This window comes from Pseudopodoces humilis, chromosome 2, assembly GCF_049639895.1.
Source record: "Pseudopodoces humilis isolate 2021_Gansu_Grassland_sample_001 chromosome 2, ASM4963989v1, whole genome shotgun sequence".
NCBI lineage: Eukaryota > Metazoa > Chordata > Aves > Passeriformes > Paridae > Pseudopodoces > Pseudopodoces humilis.
Window position 1 is genome coordinate 90,424,665 of NC_142201.1, and position 25,373 is coordinate 90,450,037.

Consider the following 25,373-nt stretch of genomic DNA (forward strand, 5'->3'; position numbering starts at 1 on the left):
ATAAATGAAAAACATTGTTCCTTATACTGGCCTGGGACAGAGGTAGGTGATGTGAGGGGAAGTAACAGTGCGAGGGACAGAGGAGTCTGAGTTATGCAAATGTGAATCAGCCCGATGAAAAACAAGGCTTACACTATATATATTTCCTTTATCAGATTAATTGCAAAGCAAGATTTTATAGGTATTTTTTTCCTGTCTGTTTATCAGTTTCTTTGACTCTCTCTACATTAGCTGAAATAGAAATTTGAAACTACTGCTATAAAATAGCTGAAGTATTGATATGTTCCCATGTGTACCATATCCCCTTGGTGGAAAATGCCAGCATGAACAACACCTAGCTGGATTTCTCTCTGTCTCTATGCACTTGAATGAATACTGTGCAACATGGTAGATGACTATAGGCCAAGTAAGCAGATACAGCCTGTTAGAAGAATAGACAAGGCAGCAAAGTCCCCAGTCAACCATTTGTTCTGCCATGCTTCCTTATGATTGCCTGGAAGATGAGCCAAGTCTGTTCAGGGAGAACAATCAACTGGTTGCTCTGGGATGATGAACAACTTTGGAAAGTTTTGAAATTCAGAGTGTTCTCAGCATGGAGGTCTCCTCCTCTCTTCCACTCACATCCTACTCTTTGCTGGCCAACAGGGTGCCCAGCACTCTCCTTCTGCTTTTTCCTCAAGGGGTTTGCTGGAGGACCCCAGCTCAGAGAGGGAGCGAGGAGGACTCAAAGTCTCATTCACCTACAGTGGTAAGGAACAAGAAGAGGCAGAAGTACTCCCCTGGTAGTCTCCTGGCATCTGATTAAGGGACAACTACTGACCTGAGGAAAGAACTAGCTTATCTTTACCTTTGGGCTACCCCCAGGAGCAACACATGCACACTTTCACCCTGCATAAGGTGCAGCCTGCACTGGCCATGTGCCTCCTCATCAGTCACTCCAAACGTGAAGAATAATGAAAAATTCCTCTTGTGCCTTTCCAAACTGGCACAATCTCCAGATGTGCCAATTGCTTGAGTGCTTTCTGTGTGATCCTCTCCCACTGTGGATGCCCCTCTGTTCTCAAGTGCCCCTCTCTAGATGCTCTGAGAGGCACAGATTACCCCAGCAGAGCAGGCAGACCCTGCTGACAGCACCATGTTCAAGCACACAGGTGTTTCACAGGCACTTAAACACTTCAAAACAACAGACCTCTAGGGGGAAAAGAAAGAAACAATGTAGAAGTGTAGAGACTGAACTCATACTGCAGAGTGGTGCCAGTGGTTTATGGAAAGTTTCCCTTGAGTTATGCAAGAAAGAGCTAATTCTACAGCTGCCACTCCTTCATGGTGCCAGGGATGGGGCTGCCCTTTCTCTCTTCCCTCAGTCCACCATAACAGTTCTCATCATTGTTTTTGCCCACAAACAGGAACTGTTTATCGTCATCTTTTGGGACAATCGCATAAAAAGTTAGGAAAGCTTTGCCACAGAGGAAGGATGACAGCAGTGAGGATGGGTGGGCAGCAAAGCCTCTCCCATTTATCTGTAACACCTTGTCTACCCCAAGATCCTAATAACCAAACTGCGGAATGATGCAGTGCCCCTTGTGAAGGAGATGGCAGCTTGAATTTGAGTGTTTTGCTTGCAGGGACAGGTAAGACAATGGTATGGGGATGACACACAGGACCCCAGTCCTCCCCTCTGAGGTGCTCCTTAGCTCCTCTGTCACAAGTAGGAACACCTGGCACTTGAAAGGCACTGGTGGCCCTGAGGAGCAGTCAGCCTAACCCTGCCTACTATTGACTGAGAAGAAACAGCACATTCGGATGAGGAGCCTACAAAATAACCCTTTATTAAAAAAAATATAAATTTGTGTATGTGGGCAGCACTGAGTGCTCAACAAGCACATCTCTCTTAACAAATAGTTCTTTTTCTCCAGCATGTTAACTAGATATATTGGGGAGGTCTTTATACAATTAAAGACAGGGATTGTATTTTGCCCTCATCCAAACATGAGTGCTTCAAGCTGATCAGTTTCTTCACAGAATCATCCAATCATTTTGGTTGGAAAAGACCCCCTAAGATCATTGAGTCTGACCATTAACCCACTACTGTCAAGTTAATACCCAAAGTACTCGAAGACCTGGTCTTATCTGTCCCCAGTGATAGAGAGGACCCCACATGCAATATGTGGCAAGAACACCAAGTTATGCAGCGCCTCCTCCCAGGCCCCAGACACAGGGCTGGAGGGCACAGCCGAGGGGTTTGTTTGGGGTGCTGTACCACAGCCCATCCTGCACTGCTCATGGGAAACAACCAAGGGAGAAGGAAATCCATTAGGAGCAACTGCAGCTCTCATACTGCAGAATGGAGGAGAAAGTTTCTGCCTTTGCAGTAGTCACTGCTGTAGAGGCTCTGTGAACTCAAAAGTGCTCTGAGTTTATGTCAACTCTTTGGGAAACAGCTGCAGGAGGAAAGGACAAGGGAGACACTCTGGAATTGGCAGATTACTCCGTGTTTTCAGGGTCAGCAGTTTTTGTGATGTTTCTGAGGAGTGATGAGTCTCCTGTCTCCCATGGGAAAGGAACAGTCCCATAGTAAAACCAGAGATCTCAGCTGCTTCTCAGCCCAGAATGAAGCTGCTCAGCCAGACACCAATGTGATCACAGAGCTGAGGACACCGGCTGCTTCTCCACGTTTGTCTGCATATCATACCTAAAGAAATGACGGATTCATTACAGAGACCAAACAGAGAACATTGTCTTTTATTCCCAGGAAAATAATTAATTAGACAGGAACATATCACTTCCCAGCTGCCACTGACTTACAGTCTTGTGAAAAGAGGACAAGACTGCATCTGGATTCCTCTCCAATGCAGCAAAACTTTGGCTTTGAGGAAGTCCCACACACAGCCAGTTGCACACCAATGCCTGCCTGGACTTGGGGGGCTGAAGAGGAGGATGGGCAAACAGGCAAGAAGCACCCCGGCCCTCTGAGGCAAAGAGCTCACTGCCTTCTGGCTGCTTTCACACCCCAGGCACATCCATGCCATGCAGTGCAAGACCAGCTGCTAGAAACTGGAAACAGCAAAGCACAGCAGGAAGGATAACTGGCCTCAGTAATGAGGCTGTGCCAGCAGGACTGTGTCCTACCTGAGACCCACTGCACTGCAGCATCCCCTGTCTTCTCCCCACTCCCTTGTACCACTGACCTCTAGCAAAGCAGGCCTTGGATGGTCAGTACCCCTGGGGACAGCCGTGGGATGACTCTCACACCTCTTTGGCAGAAGACGACATCTAATGACAACGGGGACCGTGGGGCAGGGCCTTGGCCCAGCTCCCAGAACACTCTGCCAGATTTAAAAGGTGCTAAGCTATTTAAAGGAAAAAAAAAAAAAGCTACAGTGCTTCCTTGCAGCTTGAAGACCCATTTCAGGAATCAGATTACAAACTGCCTTTGGGATGGAAGCAAAGATCCTTCCGGTGCCTCACTCCCCCCCTTGCGCTTCCTCTTGCCAAACCCCTTGTGATAAAGGGGATCAGCAAAGCACTCTAAGGGCATTGTCCCTAATGCTATGGAAAACAAGCAAACAGCTTTTTCACCTTCTTTTCATGCCTCTTGACTTAATACTCTTCTGACCGTCACTGGCTCCAATAATTTATTTTCTCTCTCCATTTCTATGTAGCCCATCTTCCTCTTCTTCTCAACCACCCCCGCAGCATATGGTACTGAGGGTCACTGAAGGACTGAGCCCTTCCCTGCCCCTACTGCCCCTTCCCCAGCCCAGGGAGACAGCAGCCTCCTTCACACCACTGCCACGAACTGCCTGTGCTGGATCCCCACACCTGTGAACAGGAGGAGGGACATTTCCTTTCTGAGGAGGAAGATGTCCAGACAAGGCTGTCACTGACTTTTATTTTGAGGGGTACAGGTGAGACATGCTCAGGGAAAAGTCATTTCACCAGCCTGGACAGAAGAATTTTTTGGTGGAACTCTTTTCCCACTGCCCCAAAATCTAGAGGAGGAACCACCATCCTGCAACCAAGCCCTGACTGCTGTCTCTGTGGGAAGAGACCAGTAATACCCAGTGCCACCAGCAATCACACCACCACATCATCTGAGCAGAAGTGTCATGGCTTCACATACAAGGAATAGACCTTGAGCGTTAAACGAGCTGAGTTTGCTGGAGGGGGTATCCCACGATCAACAGCAGGCAGAGAACCACCTCCCCACCTCCCTGCCAGGGACTCCCAGTGCTGTCCTGACTGAGCCCTCCCTTGGTCATGGGTGGTAAATCACTTACATAGCCATGGGCAACCTCACATGCTTTTGGATTTGGAGAAAGCCCAGCTTCAATCAGGTCCCTCCCTCAGTAACACAGTTGAAAAATAAAGTGATGTTTGACCAAACAGCAGCCCTGACATTTGTCTGGTGTCAGATTTTGAGTTTTGCTTTAAAATTCAATTCAACATTCAAAGTCCTGCTCCTGCTGGTGACAAAGAGAGAAGTTATTGAACAACAAAAGTAGCTAAATGTTTGAGGAACATTTTAGACCCCACAAAATGAAGTTGCTGAAGGAATTTGCACAGCTTCCCACAGTCTAGTTACTGAATTACTAAACCAGTTTCTCACAACCACTTACAAAGCAAAATTATAATCAGCTGTAGGATCTGGTATTATGAGTACTCAAGAATGAGCTTTCACAAAATAGAAGCTAAAAGGTTTGCAGATCTGTTTCACATCTGTGTCCCAGATATAATCAGTTCCTTCTTGTTCCTTCTTCTAAAGCATGCCCACAGCATCTGACTTGTGCTGAAGAGAAGTCCAAAGAGCCACACCAATCTGAATGTCTCTTAAAACTTTTAAAAAGGCTGAATCAAATGTGTTTTGTCAAACACATCTCCTTTCTTCCCAGACGTCCACTTTTCATTTGTGTTACCTTTTTAAATAATAAGAAAAATAACAAAAAGGAAAAAAAGACAACCAAGACCAAATGTTTAAACATTTGTAAGCCTAACTGCTGCCTTTGGAAGAGACTTAAAATGTTTCAATTTACAGTGTAGCTTCATGCCTAGAGCAATTGGTGGTGTCTCAGTTTTTTTAAACCTCTGTCCCTTCATGTTCCTAAGGATGCTGGAGGGAAAACCCACACCCTAATCTCTAAGGTCTCTTCCCCTGACTTCACATTGCCTTGTGCTACTGTCTCTCTTGAGGCTTTGCTTCTTGCTCCATATTTTTATACATAAGCAAGATGGATGCATTGAGCTTCGTCAAATGCACATCCACAAGGTAAAATTCATCTTCCTCCTTCCTAAGTTGTATATAGTACTGCCCACACATAGACCAAAGACTGATTGTTCCCTCTGTCCTGGCTGTGGTCTCTGCAGCAAACACCTGCCCTCCTTCTCCTGTGGGCAGCACCACAGGCTTCAGGAGGCCAACAAGGAGCGGTGCCACTGCAGGAGGGCTCCTGGGGTGCCCAGGCTGGTCACATTTACTGAGCTGGAACCAGAGCAAGCCTCAAGTCATGTACAGATGTCTTCAGGTCCCCAGATTCTGGAGGAAGGGAAGATCAGCTCAGAGCTTTGGAGTAGGCTGGCAGTTTTGCAGAGCACCCCAACCTGAATGCAGACTACGATGTGAGCAGTAGTTCAGGGAAAAAAAATCCCAAATAACCCACAACCTTTTACAAGTTCATTATGGAGATGGACAGGGAGATGGTGGAAAACAAGAAAATAGGTTCCTTCCCGTTTGAAGTACTCCCCACTTTCCTAGCACCATGTCAGACTAGCACACAAGCTCACACAGCAGGGCGGTAAAACTTGTTACAGCTTTTCAAAGCAACTCGGGAAACCTTATGCACAGCTAAAGATCTATGCCATCACCCCACTACACCATCCCTACTTTTGCAGACATGTGCTCAGTGCTCTCTTTTCTCTCAGCACCTCCTGACCCAGGAGTCCATGGATGCACACATGAAAAGAGAATGGATGTCCTTGCCCCAGTGGATTATCTGTCAGTACCGGAAAGGACTGTAACCTAAACCCATCCCCTTCCCAATCCAACATAAACTCAGGAGTGCTGCTGAAAGACAAATCAAAGCACTCTGCTTGGCCAACTCCCAATACACTTTCCCTTCCTGGAAGCTGCTGTGAGACACCATGTTCTGCTGAGAGATGCCCTTCCCTTGCACCTACCCCACCTGTCTCGAGCTCCAGGACCCTTTGGAAGCCTTTGAGTTCAACCCCTCCTGCACTTCCCAGGAGCTGAGAGCTGGGGCAGGCTGACACAGCAGAGCCAGTTCATTGCTCCAGGAGATGTTTTGGGGTCTGAAGGCCCACTGACCTCCACGGCCAGATGTCTCACTGAACTATTAATTTAGCTAACAGTATCACATGGTAAGCTCCCGCTACGGCCTCAAGCAAGGCTCTGGAGCCAGTTGCTGAAGGTAATAAATCCCTTTCCTACCCCATTTGTTACACCCTGACTGCATATAGCCCCTTTGCCCCACAGATTCCTACTTCATTCCCCACAGATGATGTTTTCTTTTCTGTGAGGCCTGGTCCCATCACCTACCAGAGCCAATCAATCTTCATACGAATTAAGCAACAGCTCAGCCACAAAATACCCATAGCAGTGGTTGGTGCTGTGCTGTTTCAGGGCAGACAGCGTCTCATGTTTGTATGGCCAAGAAGGGTGCTGCAGGAGAGGTATCTCTTCCTCAAGTCCAGTATGTCCTTCAGACAAAAGGTGCTTACCCCTGGTTCAGGATACCAGGTCTCTCCAAGTGGTTGTTTTTTTTCCAGTAAAAACCTCCATCCCCTTTCTGTCAGGTTTGGGCCTATAATACGTAACCCAGCGTTGCACCTGAGGCTCCATCAAACCTCAAAAGTCTGTGCAACTTCAGTGCAAAGACTTGACCAAACCAGACCAGCTCCCTCAGCTCTAGTTTCTGCTGAGCTACATACCTCAGCCCTTTATGATTCAGATATGTGAGCTCTGGGTGACGGCCAAGGGAACTAGTCCCTCTAGCAAAGCCTGTTCCTTCCATCAGCTTCCACAGCCCACAGCAGGACAGAAAGTGCCACAATTGGCAGCAGTCAGGTGTTGATTTGATATCAGCACAATCCCAGAAATGAAACAGAGCATTACTCACATGTAAAGACACACCTCTCAAGGCTAAGAGCCTGGAACGAGGCTGACAAGCCCAGTATCTTGTTTATGCCAAATTCCTGCTGCTTACACCTTCCCATGACACACCTGTGGCCGACTCCCACAGAGCCTTTCCCTCCACAGCTCCAGTCCAACTAGCCAGGTTTTCCTCTGATGGGCAGGAGGGGACCAGCAATGGCTGCACCCCCACTCCAGGCTCTGCAGGGCAGCAGCAGTGCTTCCCTTTCCCTGGCCATCTCTGGGAGCTGACCTGCAAACAGTGCAGGGCTGGGCACTGCCAAAGCCCCAGCAGGATGAGTGGGACAGATGAAAAGCAGAGATCAAGGGAGGGCAGGAGGCAGGACAGAGCACACCCCCATCCCACCCTTCCTGCTTCCTCCTGGGCCTTAGTTCAGCTCTTTCTAGCCCAAATACATCTGTCTCCCCACAAACAGAGATTTACCCATGTGGTTGTCTCTCTCTACAGGCATTTCTGTCTGTGCTGCTTATCTTCACGACTGCTGCACTCTTTTTCACTGAAAAGCAGCATCCTGTGGATTTTTCCAGCAGCTGAAGCCACCAAGGAGATCTGGGCTGGGATGGCCTGAAAAGTGGGCACCAAAGAACACCTAGCAAAAAAGCTGCTCCCACATTTCCTTGGGCACAGCTGCTTGATCTTTCTGAGCTCTTGGTGTGCTGGAGATGGAAACTGATGGTGGGGAAGCCACACCCAGAGATGCTGTTGAGGTGAGATCCCCACACCTTTTTTTAGCAGAGCACAGGCTTGCATTCACACAAACAAGGAGCACTGGCTTTTCTGCCTCTTGCCACTCCTCCTCCCCACCAGAGCCAAATAAGGCACTCAGCAGTGAATCCTGCACTTCTTAATTTGTGTGCAAACCATGAGAACACAGGAGGCAGAAAAACCTGTTCCCACTCCAGTCAAATCCCCCCCCACCCCAACTTCCCCAGCTGCATTTGCTCCCCATCATTTGAGATTTCAGGTGTTCAAAGCAGTTACTTACCAGTCTTCCTTCGGGAGTGATAAATGAGTTTACATTATATTGTGGCAGGGCAGACCAGAAAGGCCAAGAATGAGGGTGACAAAAAGACAACCTCAAAAAAACCCTAAACCACAGGTTTGTTGGGCCCCTCCTGCCCACAGCTAAGGAATGCATGAAGGCCAGAAGAGCTTTTTTGTCTGAAAGGGTAAGAAAAAGAAGTGAGACAATCAAATCTGGTTTCAGTTTATTTCCAGAATTTTACTGTACAAAATATGCAAAGTGTAAAACGGTTTTATGTTTCAGTTTAAAAAACAACAAAACCCCATCCAGCTATAACTTAAGAGAACCCAGCTTGGAACAGAACAATTTACAAGGCTAAACCCACAGTGCATTAATGTCACAGACACCAGGAATTTGCTTACTTAAGTTCACAATTAGAAAAAAACAGAAAGACCATGTACCACTGCAGTTAAAGTCACATGTGCAAAGAAGAGAAAAAAAGAAAGAAATGCTGGTTAGTGTCTATTAATTAGAAAACCTTGGCAAAACCCTTCTTACTATACACAGTGTGTGTAGAAAAAGTATTACACAGTGATAAAAGAGGGTAGGGGAAGGGCATTTTGCTCCCACCCCCTTCCCCAAGACACAATAATGCTGATTCAAAGAAACAGGCACAGAAGAGTGTAAGATTCCTTCACAGTTATGCCTGTTCAGGTAGTGGACACAGCATCTCCCCACTGTGCACACAGGAGATACCCCCAAGCATCGTCAGAGCTGGTGAGAGGTGTCCGGGAAGCAGCCAGAGGGAAGGGAGGGCCCCTCCCTCCCTGGGCAGAGCACACCCAGGGCAGGGCCGGCTGCCTGCTGCCCACAGGGCTCCGTGTGCACCAGGGATAAAAGATGCAGTCTGCTAGGGGGATGCAGACGGGCAGGTAATGCCAGCTGTGCCGCTGGCTCGGCGGGAACCCTGCTCGGGACTGGCCCAAAGCGATCCGCACCACTCACAGCTGCCGGGAAGGGCAACTTTTGGTCATCGATGGGAGGCAGCAGCCTGAACGTGTGCAGGAGGATGCACACTCCTCGAGGAGAGGTCATGGCCCAAAGCCATCTCTTTCAGAACAGAAATTTGGAGGGTTTCCTTTTTCTTTCCTTTTTTTTTTTTTTTTTGTTTGTTTGTTTTCTAAAACCAGCTCAATTCCAAGAGCACTTCCTTCTTAAGGACAGCTGAAACACTGAGCCACCAAGTCTGGCTTGAGGCTTTAAACACGTATAATGTGCACACTAGAGGGGGAAAAGCACACAGACACACACAAGCTGAATGAGAAAACACCTGCACGCAAACCTCATGAGCAGCTCTCACATGGCTGGGCAGCGCTGGGCCCAAGTGAGGAGCCAGCTCATGACCAGACTACAGCACTGTTGCAGAAGACTGCAAGACTTTTGTTTATCCTTTGAAAAGGACAGAAGTACAAGTTTTGGTGAGCAAGATGAAATTGGCTTCAATAGGTTTCCATGTTTAGCAAGTTATGGATCTTCTCGGTTTCTTCAGCAGCAAGTGTTGGAAGTGAGCACATCTCAAATGAGATCTTTCAAAGCTATTTATGTGGGGCAGGACCAGCTCCAGATATTTCTTCCCTACAACTTTTGGCTGTATTCGGCATCAGCAGATTCCCATGGTGCTGCACAGAGAACCTCATCCCAAAGGAAAAGGTTTGGAGGCTTCATAAGGGCTGGGATTTGTTCAGATCTCCAAACTTGAGCCTTGCTGAGCATTGCCTCCAAGCTTCCAAGCGCAGCCTCAGCACCTCCCAGTCCTGCCGATACGCTGAGGAAGGGAGTGCTACAATGCTTACGTTTCCATGAGTGCTGCCTGCTCAGCTTCCAGGAGTGGGAAAGGACACTGAGACCCAGGGCAGCCTCACAGAGTCTGCACGCACGGCTGAAGCCACATGGCAGTGAGAGGCCAACAGATGTGACACTACCACCTGCCCATGCCCAGTTACAAGACTGGCAAAGTGTTGAGAGTAGTATCTGCCCCTACACGCCTGGAAGCTGTAAGAAATTCACATCTTTCAATTTATAGCCAGGAAAGAGAAAGCCAGCCTTCATGGAAACCCGAAGCCATTTCCATCTGCTCTAGAACACTTGAAAGTCTCAGCTGCATCTGGTTTTGCAAGATCTCAGCATGGCTTTGGATTTAGGCTGTAATAAATCTGAGAGCAAAAAACCCAAAGCCTTTAAAGTATCTGAGCAGCATTCTTGAGCTACAGGAAACATGCCAACATGGAAGAGAGGAGTGGGGCACCGCCACTCCTGGCTGGGCACAGCACCCTATCAAATGGTTCAGCTTCCAGTGAAGGATGTCCAGTGCAAGGATCATCTCCAAGGGGGACACTGACCACTCCATCACCAACAGGGTTGTCTTAAAAAACTACTTGAATTCTAATAAACCCCCCACGATTCCCAACCAGGTACAAACATCCAGACTGGGAGAGAGGAAGGAAAATACGTGCAAGGAGACAGTGCAGGATAGGAGAGGCATTCAGAGGAACAGCCTGCACTTGGCTGGCAAACCCTACAAGTTGTATTTATGCTCAGCTCTTGGCAAGCTCGGTAAAAGTAAGGGCTGCAGGAATTGGATCAGAGCTTCATTCCCTATGACTCCATTCTTACTCATTAGCTGGCTATAAACGGAGTGAAACAAACCAGTCCACACTCACCGCTCAGTATTTTTTATAGAGTTTGAATTCCTACAGATGCCACAAGTCCAACTGTGGATCTCAAAGCACTTGAAAGCAAGTTGAGTTTAGCCTCACAGCACTCCAGTGAGGTAGGTATGATAGTGGTCCCCTGATTTTGCATGGAGAAGGGAAGCAAGAGAGAGATCCTGAAAAATGTCACTAAAAATACCAGAACAGGGAATATTCAGGAAGCATGGTTCCCCCTTTCAGTCTGTCCTCACCCCTAAGCAGGCTACATCTCTAAAGAGACCATTTGGGAGAGTCCTCTCCTTCAGATTTCATCAGGCAAAGCATTCATGCTGCTGATATAGGGAAGAACATTTAATGTAGGAGTTGGCCCCTGCTGACAGTGTCCTTTGTGGCAGCAGGCAGAAAAGGCAGTGTTGAACCACAGCACAAAGATGAAGAAGCAGACCCAGACTGAGCACACGCTCCTTCCGTCTGGTTCTCCATGTGTTAAAGGATTTAACAAAATTAAGACATGAGTTTCCTGAGCAGATACTGTCAGACAACCCCTCCTCATGGGACAGGGAAAAGGAAAGGGGAAGGAAATCCTGGGAAAGTAAAAAAGTTTTGCAGATGTGCCTGTGACAAGGTGCTCTCACACACATGGCACACCCAAGCCCCTGGCAAGGTGGTTCTTGTTCTGGCTTCACAGAAATTATCCAAGTCAGCCACAGGCAGTAGCCTCCACACAGGTATTAAGTGCTCCACACTCTCCCAAGCTACTCCCAGTCTCTCCCACACTGCTGGTTATGCACATCATAAAAGCCAGGTGCAGGCATCTTCAGGAGAGCCAAGTGTAAGATACTTACATGTTCTCCTTTCTTTACTCTTTTTTTTTTCTTTTAAAGGAATAAACCAACCTATTTTTTCAAAGTAAAACACTGCCAAGGCAACAGTCAATAAAGGAGTCCCCTTACAGATTACCAGAAGGCCTGATCTGCCAAAAAACCCCAACACTGAGCTTAGAGAAGGAAAAACACTACCTGCTTCCCATCCTTTAAGGGCAAAGGACATAATCCCATCATGTGCCGTGCCATCCAGTTTCTTTACAACCATGTCTGGCACATTACATGGACTAAAAAGGATCCAGGAGACTACCACACGCCTGTAAGAAAAGTGCAGGAAACTGCAGGTGTCACTTGGATGGGGAATCATCACTTTGGACCCTCACTAACCAGGGTGCTCCCTTGATCCCAAGAGGATTATCCACAGGTGCTGTCAGACACGCATCTCCACCGCTGCTGAGGCTGGAAGAGCACGGACCCTCCTAACCTGTCCCCAGCATCCCTGTTTAAGGTGGCTGCTCCCTCCCACCAGCTTGTGGTGGGCATCAGCCAGCCCACACCTCTCATGGGAAGGGCTGGAAAAGGCCAAAAGGGACAGGAGGGGCTGTCACAGCCCTCCTCAGAAGGCTGTGCAGGCTGGCAATGAAAGGCACTGACTTACACACTGCTGGAACTAGGGCCTTCTTCGTTAAGACATCCATATGGAGGGCAGGCCAGATCCTGCCCGATAAGGAACATTTGCATGGCAAAAGACTGAGCAGAATGAATTGATCATTTACATTCACATAGATCTCAAGGGACCTTCAGGTTGCTGCCAGCCTTGCAGCTGGCTCCAGTCACTCCATGATCTGTGCTGGCAATCAGACTTCAGAGCCTCATTTAGTCTCACTGTTAAAAGAGAACCTTCCAAACTCAGGTGACTAAATTCACACCTGAAAGCTGCACTGGTGGGCAAAGGCAGCCTCACAAACAAAACTGCATCTCTCAGAAGCAGACCCCAACGCTGAGCAGAAACTCCCACAGTACAGCAAGGCCAAGAAAGGCAGGCAGATTTTCAACATTCAGGCATTGTTTGGTATTTCTTAGCTATAGCTGAAGGCGTACGGTGGGGAAGGAGTCACTGCAGTGTTTCCAGAGCACAACAGTTCTCCAAATCAAGTGAATGGGGCAGAGGTCAGCCTTTCCCTGGCTCCTCTCCTGAAAGAGGGAAGCGTTTTTGCCCGTCTTTTCTCCAGACGCACTTGAAGCTGGATAGAGAGGGAGGGGCACATTCCTGCCTGTGCCCCCTCTAAGAGGCTGTCAGACGTAGGGAGGGTCTGTGATTTATCTGAGGAGGAGCCAGCTACTTACTGACCCTGTCCCAGTGCAAATACACAGCCCTTGCAGGTGCAAAAGGAAGCAGCAGTGTTTGGAGAAACACATTCAGAAAGCCAGACAGAGGAGACAGAAACAGGAAGCCTTGGGCGCGCCTGAGAAAGATGCTGACAAGCAGGACAGAGGGAAGCCAGGACAAAGGGAAGCAAGGGAAAGATATCAGGGAGCTCTGACATGAAGAACAACTTCACTAATAAGCACTGATTAAGGAGAAAAAAAAAAGAAATTGAAGAGCTGTAAATGGGCTGATCCAGTTCAAGACAAGCAATTTCACAGAGGATTAAACCATCCCATTATGCCCATACAGGTCCAGCACTGACAGAAGAGGCACATGGACAGGAGGAGAAGAAGAACAAAGGAGTCCCCTCACACCCCCACCCTTTGATATCTCCTCCTCCCTAAGTGAGCAGGGACTGTGGCACCCTGTGTGCCAGGAGATTTCTCTGAGGGACAGGTGAGCAATGAACCCTCAGGAGCAGCCACAGGCGGCAAAAGCAGAGACACAAGGGCACAGGCATGCACGGTATAAGGCAGAGCTCCAACAACAACTCTGACACTGCAGCTGTGCACAGATAGAGAGCGTGGGATTTACAGGATGCCTGAAAAGAGGGGCAAAGAAAAAAATCTGTTCTGTCTCCAAGGCTGAGCTAACTGAGCCAAGTCGCCCTGTTGCCTCTTAAGATACTTCTTTCTAGATAAGAAATCCCAACTCCCCCCTCCCCTTTCCAAATAAAGTGCAGATGGTCAAATATTACTGGTCCATCATCTGCCAGTTTCAGTCAGCATTGGGGAAATCAAACCCAAAAGCACAATATTGAAAAAAAAAAAATCTCCCAACAACCCACCCTCAAAATCCCTTAGACTGAAGTCTCAGACTGTAAGCGGAGGACAAATTTATGAGATTTAGGGTCTATGAACTCTTCTGAGAGTTTGATGAAGGGGATTTTTTTCACATTAACAACAAGGCTGAAGTCCAAGCACTTGAGGACAAACACGATGCCGTCTTGTAACCCGCTTGTGACCGCTTCTTCGCTGACCAGCGTCCACTGCTTGGAGAACCAGCGATCCCTGTCATACTGGAGGGTTGGGCCTGGGTTGAGGTAACGCTCCAGGAATGCCTGCCAAGAGCGGGACACACGTTAGCACCAGCCCCACAACTCGCCCTGATCTCTTCCCATCCCCAAATACAGCTCCACGAGCACGGGCTTGCCATGCTGCAAATTGTTTCAGTTTTCACACTTCAGAAGACGTCTTCTCCCCAGTCCCTCTCAGCTTTTCAGACCCAGGAGCAGACATAAACCTCAGGAGATCCTCTTTCAGTCCATCCCAGCAAGTTTGCAAAGTTATAGCCCTGACTTCTGCCATCAGCACAGCCATCTGGCAGCAGTTCAGTAGAGCAGAGGTCATTTCTCCCCTACCAGCCCCATAACCAATCCCAAAACTACACTCCCAGACAGAAGAGCTGGCTCTCTCCTTCAGGCCAAGCTAAGGTGATAAACAGATGTCTCCATGTTTTCAGCCTGAGGGTGCAAAACTGAAAACACAATGCAAAACGCTATTTGACCTTGCTTGTATTTTAAAGTCCCTCTGCAATCTTAATGGCAGCAGAAATCCCCTTACATACCCGGGCAAGGTCCCAGGTGGCTCACAGTGAGAGGGTGCTAAGACCCATCTCTTGACAGCATTTCTTACTGCAGTAAGTCCTGGGTGAATGTCCAAGAATAACCCTTCCCTAGGACTGTGGGGTGTTCTTAGAAGGGAAGGTAGAAAGTGGGAGGGGAATTGTGTGACCTGTTTCCCTTATCATTCAGTCCCTTGCTGTGTCTGCAAGCCAACAGTCACAGTCATGGCATGGAGCAGCAAACTGTGTTTGATCAAGCAGCTCATGAATTAGAAACACTGTCAGAAAGGCAGAGATTTAGGCAATAATTAGCAGTCCAAAATGCAGCAAGGCAGAGGGGGCAGAAAACCAAAAAGGTCCTTTGCAGATTGCCACCTGAATCATCCTGCTGCCATAAGCCAGCTGGGAAAACTCCTGTGACTCAAAGCCACCCTTTCAAACATTTATTAAGCATTCCCTTTGCTGAACTGGATTCAAGAACAAATACCTCATAGGCACTTTCAGAAAAAAATAAAAAGAAGATGCTGCAGAGGAAGTATTACTTCCCTTCAAGACCCTGATGCAAGCTACACCGCACTGGTCAATTCACAGGGACCAGCTACGAAAGCCTTCACTCACCTCCCTTGACAACTTCCTGTTCTGCTTGCACACACAGCTGTGCCATCCCCTTCTCCTTCCCTCCTGCAGCCGCATTAGAGAAAGCATTCATTACCTTTGGTGTCATGTTGTTGGTGATGCAGAAGGACAAGTGTTGCAAGATGCTCTCCATGCTGTGGTACTGCTGCTGGCGGGTGGTGCGAAGGTACTTCTGCAGAGCTCTTGCCATGGAGGGGAAGATGGCCTGGGCTGCTTCTCGGGGGTCCATCATCTCTCCTGGAGCTTTCTGCTGTTCCTCTGCCTGGAGGCGTTTGATGTGAGTGAAAGCCTCTTCTACTGCAACCACAAGCCTGCAGCAAAAAAAAATCAAGACAGCAAGAGTCAAAACGAGAAGTAGGATGGGTCTGTGGTTAAGGCAGAGCCTGGGAGTCAGGATTTACAAGCCTCCTATTCCCATCTGCCATCAAGTCACTGCCTGCCACCAATTTACACAGAATCTTCTCTACTGACAGTCTAAGGGGTAGAAAGCAGCTCTTCCTTCCTTGCCCAAGACACCCAGCAACTGAGGGCCATAAACCAGGATCAAGAATGACAAGCCCTGAGCACCACACTTGGTTCTGCCAGCACAGCATAAACATCAGCTACTTAACTCAAACAAGCCACAGCTGCCCTTGGGTTTAACACGTGTGTCCGAATTAAACCGTGTGTGACCAACATCGGTCCCAGCACACAGGACTGCAGCACGAGGCACAGGACAGGCAAGCACTCAGGGGGAGGCTGACACACCCAGTGTGACCCAGGACTCAACCTGCTCGGAGACACTCCGTGCTCACAAGCTGCAGCCTGCTCCCATTTCCACCAGCTGGGTGCAGAGCTCATGCTGCCCAATGACTGCGCTGCACCCTCCACTGAACAGCAAGGGTGAAAACACTCCTCCATTCCTCACTCCTAACACTGTAGCTAAAGGCATCCTCTGCAAACCATTCCTGTGTTGGTACAGGTGAGCAAACACCAAGACCACACCATAAAAGGGGAACAGATGTCTTACGACACACAGTACTGGGCTAACTTGCAAGTGAGGGGCTACACTGCAGCTAGTGAGGAAAAAACAGCAATGGAAGAGCCACCCAACAGAACTCTTCGATCCCCTCAGACAGGACTTGTTTTATACTTAATTCTCCTCTCAAGTCACCAATGACTGTCCACAATGATCTCAATATCCAATGCATCTTAAAGCCAGGGGCAGCTGCCTCACCACAAGCAGAGGTATAGCATACTGCATTCAGGCTGTACATGAGGAACAGCATGAGAAGCCCTGAACCCTGCCCATTTTGTTTAATTTGACATGGGGGAAGTGGGGGGTGGAAAGCAGTTTTAAACTCCTGGCCTGAAACATCTGGCCTTACCTAGTGACTGATGGTTTCCCCTCTGACTAAGCAGATGTTCTAACCAAACTCAGCAAGCACGGGAGGTAAGCCCACGTTTGGATGCTACACTTCACAGAAGGGCAAGTTTAAGTTCCTATTTCTCCAAGGCTGGAAGAGGGCTGAAAGACAGAGGCTATAGAGCATAGGTCAGACTGAAGCAGGCAAGGAGGGGACGTAGTGCCAGCATTTCCCCAGTGAAACAAACTGCCAAAAGAAAACTCAAAACAAGCCAGCTCCTTCCAGTTATGACACATTCCTTCCAAACACAGCTCAGTTCAGGGAAGCCTGCCCTAAGCAACTTGCCTCAAACTGTTAGGTATGCTAACTACGGACTGCAATTAGGCTTTTAGATTAGATAAATTAGGCTCCTGAGCAAACAGAGGCACTGTCTCAGGTCACCTCAACAAAGCATCAATTCTGCAGCCTAAGCATGACTGGCAGAAGACATCCCTATTTTCCAAAACAAAATGTAACTGCTTGTGGTCAAGTCTTTCCTCCTCAATTCATTGAAAGCAAGTCAAACTGTCACTTTGACTAGCCTGCAAGTCAAATTCTCCTCACCTATGAATGGGCAACACCAAGCACTCCACTGATTCTGTCCCTGGATTACTTCAATGACAAGCCTGGGCATGGGCGAAAATAATGGGATTTCCTAGAGCAAGTAACTGCAGACTTGTCAAGCACTGGACTGCTCCCTAATCCAGGGCACTGCATTAGCTTATGTGCCTTGTATACACTAGCTCAGCTGCACGCACGTTCTTCCCATAATTCCAGTTGCAAGCTGTCACCACCCCTTATGTATCTGGGCTTCATGAGCCTCCTCCCTGCGACAGATTTACAGCCAGCCCTTCACGGTGGGTCAGGGGCACCCTTCAGGCCCAGCAAGCCCCACGTGGCCGAGCCTCACAGCTCTCACCCGGGACAGGGTGGCTTTACCTCGCCCGGCGTTTCTTGACGCGGCGCTCGTGGTCGGCCTCCTCGTAGTAGAGCTCGTTGTGACTGGAGTCCCTGCGCCGGGCGGCGGCTGCGATCATGGCCCGGGACTGCCCCGACGCATTGTTCCCCGGGCCTGCGGGGGCAAGGATGGGCACAAAGGAGACAAAGGCGGTGTTAGTGTCACAGGGCTGGGGCTGGGACAGACCAGCGCCCCACAGCAGCTGTCACACGTGCTCTGGGGCTCCAGCCTTCCCAGCCAACGCTGTAAACCCTTCCCCGGTCCTCGGGAGCTCTGGCAGAAACCCTGCAAGGCAGCACAGGCTTAGAGAGGGCGTTCTGGCACATGGACAAGGGAAGTTAGTTGGGATGGAGGGTCTCACACAACATACACAAAGGCAGAGTGAGGTGAACATGCCAAGGATGCAACTTACCCCCCATTATATATGCTTTCAGTTTGAAGGCAAGGGCAGCTGGAGCATATCACATTTCAGCATCAAGACAGTGTGAGAGCACAAAAAGTGAGAAGTTGGAAAGAGGAGAGAGACAAACACAAGAACATAATGAGACATGGAGATGGTAAATGAAAGCCAAACTCCAGACAGTAATTTGCAGGAAGGGGAAACAGGACGTAGGGGACAGCAGGGTCACCTTTAGACAAAGCACAGGGTTTACCACAAGGGCAGATGCTGTAAGAGAAGCAGTCCCACAACAGGGTGAGATGGGTTCTATATGTGTGGTAGTTTCTCATGGCACTCTGAGCAGCACCAGCCATTAGAACTTCTGCTGCTGTTAACAGATCCTGCACAGCCACAGGAATAGGGAAGCCGCAATCTGCTCTGTAACACGCAGTCCACAGAGCTGTCTGCCACAAGACCTCAACTAGTGACCTTAAAACACAGCACTAAGTTCTCTGCAACTTTCCCATGAAGCCCTCAGCTCTGGCTGTTCAGGTAGGGACAGGAAAAAGGTTGCCCCAGAAGAGTTTACAAACTTTTCTATCCAGATAGAGGGCAGAAGTGGGTCTACCCAGAGAGAAGCGATAGTCTAGGACTGCCTCCAAGCCACCAAGAGCTGATTTGTGCCAAACTGCTCTCAAAGCCCACACTCTCAGCTGGCAGTGGTTAAGGCAAATCAATTGCACAGACATGCTCAAAATTCTTGTTCTGCTCAAGCAAGGGCAACTCTTTTTAATTTTTTTTCCTAAAAAGCCTAAACCAGATTCCAAGACAGAAGCCTGAAACTCAGCAGTGGGAAGAACAAGCACTCACACAAATAGCTTCTTAAGAGTCTCAACATTTTGGACTTTGTTTGACAGCCCTGAAATGGAGGATATGACTCAAGGGAGATACTAGCTCCCAAATTTGGGTTACATCTGTAATTTGCCTTGTTGAGTATGCCTGGCAATGAAAATCCTGGTTTTGAAGGTGAACCTCCCCACTCTGCATAAGAGAGATTACAGCAATATGTTTTTCTTTCCTGGCTGCTGCAGTATCAAATACAAAAGCTGTCAACAAATTAGGTTGCCTTAATAGCATTACTGTCTCTTTACAAGAAGGGTATAAGAGACTGTCAGGCTGCCAGGGTAAGCTGCAGCCAGAACTACACTCTGCTTTGTAAGATGGATGTCTTAAGGACATGCCTCTAAGCCTGAGATTTCCATGTCCACAAAGGCAGCTGCATTGCACACAGAACAGCCCAGGCAACCGGTACTGCCCCAGAACGGAAAGCAGGAGTTTCCAGACCCTGGCAGGCTCACAAGCTTGACACTTGCAAAGGCCTTCCAGCCACATCTGCAGCTTGCTTCTGGTTCCCTCTCTTTTAAGAAAGCCTCATGAGCTAGCAGCTTCTGAGCCACTCACACTACCAGACTGACAGTCTTTTCTCTGAGCCTGGGAGTCCCACTGTCCCAGCAGATGCTGCAGGAAAAGAGAACACATCAGCTCCTGAAGAGATACTGCAGTGCAGGAGAAGACAAGCCAGTAATCAGAATGGCACGCCCTGCAGCCAGCCTGGCAGGCTGTGGGGTCTGAATAGTGTGCAGACACCTGTGGGATCAGGAAGCCCTCACCTTCCCTACACCAGGCCTCACTGACAGCAAGCAGCTGGAATGAATTATTTCACCTCTAGAAAAACACAGAGCATTTCTGTTTGCGTGACTGATTGCTTCCCCTCTCCAACACAACTCAGTCAAGAGCATCACTCCAGGCAGCAAAGGACACATGATGGTCAATCTGTCCTTCCTCTTCCTCCACTTTCCCCTTTCTCTGTCAGGATGGAAATATCTCACTGTAAGGATCTAAACCTCCAGTTAATGTTATGGACTCAGGAGTGCTGCATGAGATTGGAGAAGCCTTTAGGATAAGGTCTTTGAAACTCACCAAAAATGAAACAAACAAACAAACAAGGAAAATGAAAACAAAATATTCCACACTCATAAGGGACTGAAACTTTGTTGAAAGCAAAACAATCATGTCTCGTGTTTTTCCATACGACAGATATTCTTCATATTTCAGTCTCCACACCATGCATGCAGCTAAGTCCCTTCAGCCTCCTCTTCCCATCCCTCAAAGCCTTTCCATACTAACAAATTCATGGACAGAACTTGCCACTACCACATTCTGTCACACAACTTCAGCCATCCTTCACCATAAAAGCTTTGCTACTCAGCTTGGATTCTTCCAAAGGAATGTGCACCTCTATAAAGGCTGCTGGGCACATCCCGCTTAGCAATCCTGGCTTTCACTGATAGGGTTTAAGAGCGTCAAATTATTAAGTCCAGTTTTCACTACTTTGAGCATCCTCGTATCTGTCCATCCATCTGCTCTTCTAAAGCTCCAAAGCTTGAAAACTGTAGAACAGCAAATCTCAATGGGGATCGTTATCTGTGTTTGAATTTCCATGGCCATGGGTGAGCCAGGCATAGCTCATTTAGTGCCGAGGCTGCAGGCTGATGAGCATCAGTTTCATCAGCAACTGCTGCTTATGCGTGGCTCCTTCACTTTCCTGAAGGATGCATGTGAAAGCAGCACAATAAACGACTGGGGAACTCATTTAAGTTAAAAGTTGTGTTTATTGTACTATCACAACTAAGGAGATGACCCAAGGGTGACAAAAAGCAGAGGCTTCCTGAAACAAGCAGGGGTGCTGAAGAGTGTCAAGCCACACAACAAAGTCTGACACAAAACGTGGCCATTTCACCTGGCAAAGACAAAAGCCTTATTGTGGGCTAAACACATCTGTAAAGTCACCTGGAACCAGCGAACTCAGCACTGCTAGGAAGATTTCCAGCAAGAGACAAGGATTTGGCAAAGCAAAAAGGTGAGAATGTGTGCATAACAAAGCATAAAGCAAACCCAGCCCTTCCCCATCCCACCCAGTCTCAGAAACTACATTTTACCTCACCCACCATCAACATTGTAGACTTTCAGGCCAGCCATGTGCTTGGCTGCTCGGGATTTGGAGGCTGTTAACAAGGCTGGGTTGTAGACTGAGAAATCTCGGTAGTAATTTTCCAGAACCACCAGTGCAGCTCGTTGGATGCTGGGGAAATAAGAAAAAACAAAGTAAGACAAATCCCCTCAGATCGAAACAAGCTCTCTTGTTTCCATAAATTAAAAAAAAAAAAAAAAAAAAAAAGGAAGGAAGGATAGCAATATCACTCAGAGCTGAGTTGCCACGCCTACAGGACCGTGCAATACACTGAATATTAATTACTCTCTAGGACCTGAAATTTCATTTGAGATGCAAGATAAGTGTTTCTGCCCTCAGCTCAATAGGAGGATGTCAGGAAATCCCTAAACAAGGGCAGCACAAAGTGAAGCACTAGGCTGCCTGCAGCACGGGAAATTACAGAACAAGAGCTCAGCCTCCCTCAGCAGTACAATTGCTGTGCTGCAAAGACCTTGCTCAGGCTGAAGACCAGAGCACCACACGGGTTTTGACGTAGCTGGCCAGCCTGGATGGAGGGACCAGCTCAGGATGGATGCTTGTCCTTCTTCGTCATTTCCAGCCGCACCTCGCAGCTCCTCACACCTTCTCCATCCCAGCACTGACATGAGTGCGATCTCTTCAGCTTTCACGGCAGGATAAGATCACTGCCTGAGGAGTACGGCTGCCAGCATTACCTCAGTGCTGCTTGTTAAAATCCCTGGCTAGGGACAGAATGAGGAGCAGTGGCACTCCCTCCATCCCTTTGAAGGGATGCCTTTACATAAAAGGATGACACATGGGAGCAAAACAAACACACACGCCAGCAGCAGGAAAGGCTCAACCCAGAGGTATCTTCCTTTGCGATCATTTTGACAACGGACAGAGATGTCTGTAGGTGCTGTTACCAACAAATAGGGCAGCATTTCAAAACAAGCCTGAGCTCTGGTGCTTAAAAAAGCGGGAATAGGACACAGCTCTCTCTCTCTCTCCATGCTGCTCTGGCTCTCTGCCTTGGTGTGGCACCCGACTGGCAGTGGCACTCTCAGCAAATCACAAAGATCACCCATTGAGCCAGCTGGAATTTGCCAAGGAGCCACGCTAAAAATAATTTTTGTGCCTTCAAAATGAAAGTGTAACTGCCAACACATTTGTTGCCAGTTAACTGGAAAGGTCACACTTACCAACAAGGCCTCTCCAAAGGAAAGCAACATTCTCACACATGTTACTACGTAGGAAGAAAACATTACAAGAAGGATAACGTGGGAAAAGAAGACATTAATAAATTAAGCCCTAAATTCAGTGCTCAGCTACCACAGATTCTGCATGCATTCCTGGAGGAGCAATTTAAATTTTCCTGTGCTTTGTGCTAATATTAAAATTCTGCATCACACCCAAGTAATTATAGTTAAAAAGTTAACGTTAAGTTAAAAAATAACACAGACACACACACACTCCCCACCATCCTCACTCCATGGCTGCTGTACACACTCTCACTGATCAGTGAATTAAGCACAGATGCCAGCCCATTCAAGAGATTCTGAGAAAGAAGAACACACCCAGACTTGTTCACTGAGTAGCTTCAACACTCAGTATTATGGTACATCACCATTCATTTGCTGTCTACCTTTCATATCATGGATTTAGACTTTGAAGCAAATACCTTAGGATTGTTTGGAGGGGTCTTTTGCATCCAGCTAGAGCTTCTTAAAGATGCTTTCAGGTACCACTTTTTCATAATTCCTCACCTTTCATTTGGTAAAAGCAACTCCACTTAAGCACTCAGCTACTGATTTGTGATAAAGAGCCACTAGTTAACCAAGGAAACAATTTTCCTTTGATTAAGTAGTACAGACTGACCCACTGACACATGCAGATGCTGACATAGAACAGGTGAAAGCCATTTTATTTCTCCCTGCCATGCTTCTGATTTCTATTGTGAATTTGCTGCAGCCTATAAACAAAATTTCATAAAAGTAATCATGTGGCAGCAGCACATAGTTCCCCCTTCTGACTACATTCAAACATGATCAAGTTTTTCCATCTCTGCTTCCCAGGAAGATAAAACTCCACAGAGTTTCATCACAAAACACAATGTTTGGAAAACCAGGACCAACTCAAAACAGGAAGATAAAAACGAACAGAGTTATTCTCTGTTAATACACTATACTCATTTCAAACAGCACTGGAACGTCCACCCCAGCAGTGGGATATGTTTGGGAACACCACTGACCAACCAGCTCTTTTAGGACAAAACACAATGCATCACAGCAGAGAATAATTTATTTTTATACATATACATTTTCCCTGGACCCCACCGACAGCATTATCATCAGGATGCCGGCTTTCCCCACCTAACATCCCTTCCATCCCCTCATTAAATAACCTTCCCCAGCAATTCATTGGCACATGCACTCAAAATCCAAACACAACCAAGCTTTTACATTGCAGTAAGCAATGATTATTACCCTGAAAATTAAAGCCCAGGTATTTGTTGCTGACGCAAATCCAGTATAGGCTCAATCCCACACATGAGATACCCCAGACACATGGAGGGGTCTGGGAAGAGAAGTGTAATAAAAATCAGTTTCCTGAATTTCTACCAGCCCATGTCTGTCTCCCATGTAGTCCCTTCTAAGCATGGCAAGTTAGGAAGACAACTACAACCCTTCAAATTCTCTGTTGCAGGAAAAAAAATAAATAAATAAAATTAGAAGCCGCAGACAAGTAAATTAAAAGGGTCACAGTAATTTGCAAGAGCAAGGAAAAGGCTGAATCAGAGCCTCCTGGGCCGTGTTGCTCAAGCTCCTCACCCACATCAAGGGGAAGCCTCACCCTGCCCCACACAGGACAGTCATCAGGAACCCGCGCCCTGACCAGGTACAGCACCCCAAGCCCGGCTCTTGTGCAAGAGAGGGGCAGAGCCCAGAGCAGCAAAGTAAACACCGAGAGCTGGGTCCCGACAGCATCCCCAGCTTTTCGGGCTCCCCACTGCAGGGCAGACCCTGTGCTGCCCTGCGAGCAAGGCGCGGGGGCCGCAGGAGCAGCAGGGCAGCTCCAGAAGGAATGGGAAGCCGCGGCCTCCCCGCAGGCCCCGGCTCGACCATGCCGGTCACGGCATTCATTCAGCCGCATTTCAGCGAGCTGGGCCGAGGCTTTCCTTTTGTTCAGCGCTTTGAAAGAATGGGGAGGGGCAGGAAGAAAACAGAAAGTTTCGATACTCGATGGCCCGTATGGAAGAGGTCAGAGTGAGGATCGTTCCCACGTCCCATCGAGAGAGGCTGGCAGCCCAGTATATTTCAGGCATCGCAGCAAACTACCAGAACGCAGAAAAAGCGTAGCACAGAAACACGGAAATCATCATAAAAAGGCTTGGGTTGGAAGGGACCTTAAAGATCATCTAGTTCTAAAAATTGGGACACAAAAAGCATTTCCATGCAACAGTTCAGATTCAAAACTTATGGCACGAGAGGAAAACCTCTTGCACAATCCAGCAGCCCACTGGAAACAGAGTTTTCCTTGCACGCAGTGTCGGCGAGACTCCGCACTTTGTTGCTTTGTGTTTTGTGCAGTTGGAGGGTTGCTTTTTTCTAATTATTATTTTTATTCCCCTGCAGAAGGCCATGTCACAGCACGCTGCCAAGAGGGAAAGCAAACAAGCAGACCCAGCAGAAGCACAGGGTACCTCAGTGGCATTTGGCAGCAGAGAAGTGCAGAGCCCTTTACTAACAGTAATGAATTAACTTTTAAGGGCATCCAAGGAAGTGGAGGAGGGGACTATGTGACACAAAAGTAGCGACTATTTTTCTTCCCTCAACGGGGTACGTCAGGAGCAGTTTTGCCTGAGTACTTGCTGCTACACAAGATTTGGGTATTTGCAGTCTTGCCATTCACTGCACCTCAGAGGCCATTTTGACTTTGTATTTGCCTTCTGTGACACAACTACACCAATACTGAAATTGGCTTTTCTTAGTGGATTTCTAGGAAAACAGGCCAGTACTATACTGAAGCAAAACACAAGGAAAGAAGCCTGTTTATATCATCAGAATACTTGCTTTGGACACTGGTGGTTTCTAGGAAAAGGAGTTTGTTTGAGTTTTATGAAGTGGTGGGAGAGGGTTGGTGAAAATAAAAAATAAGGAGAGAAAAAAGATTAAAAATTGAAGCCACGCCTCTATGCACTTGTCACTCACATGGTGACTTTCCGGCTAAGCTATAAATGTAGACTGTAATAGTACTATACATGGTAGTATAACATCAGCAGACACTGAGAATCATCGAGGGCAGAGGAGTGCCCCACACTTTTGCAACAGATCTATGTACACAT

The 25,373-nt window shown here is 47.9% G+C and overlaps 1 protein-coding gene across 3 annotated transcripts in view; it reads right to left on the reverse strand.

Moving 5' to 3' along the window:
• Window positions 1-8,365: 8,365 nt before the first annotated feature.
• VANGL1 (VANGL planar cell polarity protein 1) overlaps window positions 8,366-25,373 on the reverse strand; it is a 37,843-nt gene continuing 20,835 nt past the window's right edge. For all 3 annotated transcript variants that reach the window (XM_014253392.2, XM_088067588.1, XM_088067591.1), the window contains exons 4-7: window positions 21,027-21,160; window positions 17,621-17,753; window positions 15,373-15,607; window positions 8,366-14,157 (exon numbers count right to left, since the gene is read on the reverse strand). In XM_014253392.2, coding sequence (XP_014108867.1) covers window positions 13,897-14,157; window positions 15,373-15,607; window positions 17,621-17,753; window positions 21,027-21,160 — 763 coding nt within the window. In that variant the 3' untranslated portion in view covers window positions 8,366-13,896. The remainder of the gene's footprint in view (window positions 14,158-15,372; window positions 15,608-17,620; window positions 17,754-21,026; window positions 21,161-25,373) is intronic.